The 6000-nt window shown below is 42.8% G+C and overlaps 1 protein-coding gene across 2 annotated transcripts in view; it reads left to right on the top strand.

The window, feature by feature from the left end:
- Positions 1-898: 898 nt before the first annotated feature.
- The window catches only part of notch1b (notch receptor 1b), a 55480-nt gene continuing 50378 nt past the window's right edge, over positions 899-6000 (top strand). For both annotated transcript variants that reach the window (XM_084054755.1, XM_084054754.1), the window contains exons 1-2: positions 899-1106; positions 2467-2548. In XM_084054755.1, the coding sequence (XP_083910881.1) occupies positions 1049-1106; positions 2467-2548 (140 nt within the window). In that variant the 5' untranslated portion in view covers positions 899-1048. The remainder of the gene's footprint in view (positions 1107-2466; positions 2549-6000) is intronic.

Below are 6000 nucleotides of genomic sequence, written 5' to 3'. Positions count from 1 at the left end.
CAACCTGTTTCGGGGTGCACTGGTTTCAGCACACCCCAACCCCCTCTTGTGTGTGTTGGCTAGTGAGACGCGTCCTAACGAGACCTGATATAATGGGTTTCGTTGCGCGCATACTGGCTGCACGCAGCCAGTATGACGTCGTCTGTTAAGGGGTCTATTCCGTGGATAAGATTATACCGTTAAGAATGATGGTCTTTTCCTCCACTGACTGAAGGTGAATTGATATTATTATTATTTACTGTGACCCAAAAGATGTTTAGATGAGAAAATCAAATCATTCTTATGATTTTCTACAACAAATAAACTGAACATTTTAGTACCTTGCTGAATGAAAACAAACAAATAAATAAATAAATAATGTTTGGAATTGCTTTGTTACTAGCATCAAACTGTACATGGAATTTGCCACAGGTTGATTTCACAACTTACATTATTATTATTATTATTATTATTATTAATAATAATAATAATATTTTTTTATATTTGTTTATAATTTTGTATATTTTGTATATATTTTTTATAATGTTATTAAGTTCATTACGTTTATTAAGTTTTTTAAAAATATTTTTTTATTGTAGCATAAATTAATTAGGGTGAGGTTTGTTAATAAGTTAACCAACTGCCCAATTATAAAAGAAAAGAAAACACATGGGGAAATGATTCAAACTTCCGCGAAAAAGAGTGTTGTGAAAAAGTTATTTTGCGTGTGCGAGAAGAGAACGTATTCCATCCACCTGCGCGCAATCATGTTCGCGCGCGATAATAATGGCAGAGATCTGCAAGCTCACAATTGTCGCGCCGGGTCCCACACTTTTTTGGCAGAAGAACGCCCCTAGAGGTGGAGCAGCGGAATGGAGGAGCACTGCGTCCTCAGGTCATTTCACACTCGGGACTTGAAGTGACAACATCTCCACGGAGTTTCACACAGACGCAGCGAGCCACTGACTTCATGGAGTATATTTTTAAGGACGATGAATTAAACGTTTTTTGTTTTTCTGAGGGGAGGTTAACGTTGGAATAAAAGCACCATTTTTTAAAGTCGAAGGAAATGCATATTTTCTTTGTGAAAGTAACTTTCTTGTTGTCGCTGATTGCTCTCACACGAGGTAAGGATGCATGAATGATGCATTCTGATGCACGTAGACGAGATGGGTAGGCTTATACTAGTTGTAGATTACACGTCATAAGTTCATAACACTGCAGTTTGGCCCCAAAACTGTTCTGTAAGGATAAAATTAGGAAAGTTAGGCTACTTGTATCGGATACAGGATAGGTGCATTAGGTGGGCACTAGGGACATCTGGGCACCTAAAATTGGCTATTTTGTCCAAAATGTAAAAAAAATGATTGAAAAATGGTCTTAAGTAATGTAAAGAATACATGATGTGAACATGCACGGTACATCATTATCAGACTTAATTGTATGCTACAAACTGACTGAATATATAGGTTTTGTAGCAATTTGTAGCATTTATTTTAAATATTAGATCTTAATTGTCGAATGTTAATGCATGTTGTAATCATGTATACTTTACTTTACCTAAGTTTTTTTTTTATATATATATTTTTTAACATTGTGGACAAAATAGCTAATTTTACATCGAGGTGTCCAGATGTCCCTATAGTGCCCACCTATCCTGTATCCATCCATCCTACTTGTTGCTTTACATTTGTTTTGGTATAAACTTGTCGGGCACGCTTCCTACCTCATTAAAAAATATTTGGGTTTTCTTAGTCCAGTGACTCTATTTAACAATTGTATTTGTTCTAAAACGAATTCGTGCCCCTATTAACTTTGGATTCAATGTTTCTGTTTTGCAGTGTGAGCTCTCTCTCTACAACTTATTTTCTGGGTCATGTTTGTCTCAGCAACATGAATACTCGCTTATTGTAGCTTGTAGATCTGTTCTTTTTTGGCAAGCGACACTGTCATTCTAGGAGTATTATATAGGATGCGTTCAGGTGCACTTCCAGGTGGCAAGACACTCCTAGATTCGATGAGTAATAGGATCATATACCTGTGCCATTTACTGTGATGATGAATAGAACAAACATTAGTAGGCATCTTGTAGGATATGCCCAGACAATAAACGAGACAAGCCTTAGTTTAGTTACAAGACTGTTATTCACTAATTGACTTTTACAGAAGTAGAAACAACTCAACTTCAACTTTGTTGTCACATCACAAAAAGTGGGTGATTTCTGTTTTACCACCATTTGTAGTTTTCAGTAAAGGGAAGAAGAATTGAGATTGTCAGATATTGAGATATATTCAAATATTTCTTATTGGCGTAGAGTAAAATATATACATATACTGTACAAACGGGTCAACCATTCCAGATATCCTGACATGACTAGGATAAGCATATACATACATAGGGTGCATGTCATGGTTAGAAGAAATGGAAATGGAATTGCAATTATATTCAAACTTGGCATTTACATTCAAATTTTGAATTATTCTCAGGCCGAAGATGCTCCATGCCCACCGAATCGTGTTTGAACCAGGGGACCTGTGAATCTACTCCGGATGGTAATGAAGAGTGCAAGTAAGTTTGAAATCAAATTTCTTAGAAAACAAGCCTTATTTCAACAATGTGGAAAAGCAGCTACTGGAAGACTGGATTTTGTTTTGCTATGTAGCCTGCAGGATTTCCCAGGCCTCTAAAGGGCAAGAACTCACTCATGGTAATAACGTTCTTATTCCTGGAGGGCAAACGGCCAGAGCCCTGCAGCCAATGTGTGGATGGCACAGAGGTCATCATCGCACACGCGCACATGAACATGCACATGTGTGTGCGTGTGCGCGCGTGTCTCAGTCTGCTCATGTCTGCTAATGCCACCACACACACCCCTCAACAGCCAAAGTCTCGCAGGCTCGCGGAGTCCTAAATCTTGTTAATCTTTTCTTTCGCGGAGCGACAGCTGGGGTTGCCAGAAGCTCGGCGACCATTGTTCTCCGCTGCGATTAATTCTGTGTGACTAATCTGGGTGAGGCTTCCCAGAGAGACCCTCAGACCATGTCCTCCAACCCCCCCCCTCCTCTCTCCTGGGATTTTGTCCCTTCTTCAATGGTTCTCAATGCTTTCTCTCCCTCTCTCTCTCTCTCTCTCTCTCTCTCTCTCTCTCTCTCTCTTGCTCTCCCTTTCGCTCTCTCTCTCTCTCCCCCTCTCCCTCTGTGTCTCTCAGTCTCATGCTCTGGGGCAGATGATTACAGGGCAGTTAGGCAAGATGCTTTCATAATCTAACACAGCAAAAAAAAAAAAAGTGAAATGGGGAGACATCATTTCTCTTTTTAACCTTTCAGTTTTCTGAGTCTTGGGTTCCCTCTGAGAGTTATTTGACGTGTAGACCTTGAGGTCTCTGTTGTTGCCCTGAACCCTCTTTACCCCCGCCTTCAGGACAAAAGCCTACCTGCCTGCAGGTTTGGCACAGGAAGTGCCAGCTAGTGTCGTCTTACCGGAGCAGCCGCGGAGTGTAGGGAAAGTTGAAAGTTGGACAGGTGTAGCCCAATCGGGTCCTGCTGGGTTGGACAGGGCAGTGGACTAAAGGCCTCTGAGGCCTAGGCCATCCTGGCTCCCCGCCACATCTTAATTTGGTCTGGCTGTGTTGTTCACTCCCTTCATTCAACCCCCCCCCCCCCTCCATCCCCTCCAGAGGACCACAAAGCCATCATTGTGCCCCTGCACTGTCCTGCTCCTCAGACTTCTCCAATTAAACATGGAGATGGGAGTGAGAGCCTAGCTCCACTGTTTTGAAGAAGGATTTTGATGGGGGGGGGGCACAAGGCATAGTGTTTGTATGTACTTTTTTCTTTGTGCGAGCTGTCACTGCGACCAGGGGCCTGGTGGTAGACAGAGTTCAGAGGTCGGGTTCGAGATTTCTTTCACGGCTACTTGGAAGAGCGACTTGTGTTTGTTTTGACAGTTGGAAAGTTTTCCGACCTGCTGTGAGGAGGACTGAACACGGTTGTGAGCAGAGCAGGCTAAAGTGCATGCAATGAAAACTGCTGGTTTCCTCTCTTCAACAAGTGCAGAGCGTCTGATTTAGTGTATGTGGTTTTGAGCCGAGCAGGCTAAAGTGCATGCAATGAACTGCTGCTTTCCTCTCTAATGTGTGATTTTTGTGTCAAGCTGGTGATGCCTACTGCAGCAAGTGTGTATCGATGCAATTGATGCTAAAATGCTTGTAAAGCTGCATAGTCAGCAGTATGAGGAAAGATAGGTATGCTAGTCACCACCAGGTGGGTCTTAAAATCCACATGAAGCTTTTTCCTGTTGTAATAACATGTGAAGCGTAGCTGCCGTTAAAGGTCAGTGCTAACTACTGTACTTAATTGAATACCAAGCCAAGGCTAGATTAAAGGGTAATCTTTTAATCTGTCACTGATTTGGCCTAGTGAAAGTGAACCACTAAACAAAAAAAAAAAGAAAATAGCCAATCTACAAGCTCACAATGCGCCTCGATGTGACATTGTTACAGTAGCTTGTGAATCAGCTATTCTCAAAACATTGTCGATGGCTTTCGAAGATCTTCACCTATATGACATGCCCAATATAGGGATGCTTGCGGTTAACAGGGTAACTGTCTTAAGGGGTCTGCTAATGAAGGTCTGCCACATAACAGGGAGATATTTTTCACAGCCTCATTTACATCTTGGTGGGGTGCCCCCCCCCCCCCAAGTATATGACGTGAGAGCAAAATGGCCACAACGTTAATACGAGTTAATTATGAGCTATTTTGAGTCTATCAAAAGCCACCGCATCTTCCGTCAAGTGTTATTTGGAGGTTAAGCAAGTGCCATCGAATGTTTCAGTACTGTATAGTGCAACAGTGATGCCTACTTACTTCACATGCCATACCATGAATACCACCTCCTCCATATCTGGCCCAGGCCACAGAGATAATGACTAATGTTTATCTCCAAAGAACTTCCAACGCTGCCATTGCTGGAATGAAAGGCGCTTAGCTGAGCCCCATGCCAGAGAGATGAGAGATGTTGGGCGAGTGAGGGTTAGTGAGGAAGGAAGTTGCTGAGAGGTCGAATACCATCAACTTCAGTTGGTTGACAAATGTCCTGGACAAGAAAAGGGGTTTGGACAGCCTGTTGATGTACAGCACTTCGTGTGACCTTGAGCATATCAGAGATTAGTTTAGGCCTTCTCAGGATAAAAAGATGTGGTACTTTAAGTGTGGACCAGACACGCTGCTGCAACACCTTGTGGTGTTGCAACTTAGAAACGGATGGCGTTACTTATTTGTGTTATATCCAAAATCTCAGCTCCCTTAGCCACAGTGCACTCATAAGTCAAATTTATATGCTTCGGTGCAAAAGTGTTGTTTGACAAAGATTTTAAACGTGTTGGCATGACTCGTGTCAGTTGCAAATCTGTGTGGTGTGTCATGTCGCACGCCGCCTTTTTCGCTGAAGCACATTTGACTTTTCTCCAGTTAACTAGCGACGATGTACCCTGTAGCTAGCCCAGTGACGTGAGACATTTTCAGTGCCACCAGCCAGCCTTTCCCTGCAAACGTGGACAGAAATAACCAGGATGAATGCCTGAGAAAGAGGTCTCCAACTTAAGGGCTTGGTACACTGTACTTCGTTGCGTGCGGTGTCACACAGTCGCACACTGAAAATATCAGATCTACAAGCTCACAACGGGTCTCGCGTCGTGAGCTTGTAGATTGCCTATTGTCAGTGTGCGACACCGACGCGCAACTAAGCAAAAATCTGGCTTTAATCCTCAGTGCACTTTATCCAAAGAACTGAGGCGGTAATACCTCTGATAATCAATCACTTAAGTGGCACTGGAGCTTTGATGAATTCCCTGGTGTGTGTGTGTGTGTGTGTGTGTGTGTGTGTGTGTGTGTGTGTGTGTGTGTGTGTGTGTGTGTGTGTGTGTGTGTGTGTGTGCGTGCACGCGCACATTTCCACCGCTTCAGTCAGATAACAAGCAGACCCATTAATCCCCGGCTGGCATGTGTGCTGACTGGTGAC

Source organism: Gymnoscopelus microlampas (genome assembly GCF_963454915.1).
Source record: "Gymnoscopelus microlampas genome assembly, chromosome: 4".
Taxonomy (NCBI): domain Eukaryota; kingdom Metazoa; phylum Chordata; class Actinopteri; order Myctophiformes; family Myctophidae; genus Gymnoscopelus; species Gymnoscopelus microlampas.
The sequence above is the reverse complement of the archived record's forward strand: the minus strand, read 5'-3'. Positions and strand labels throughout refer to the sequence as shown.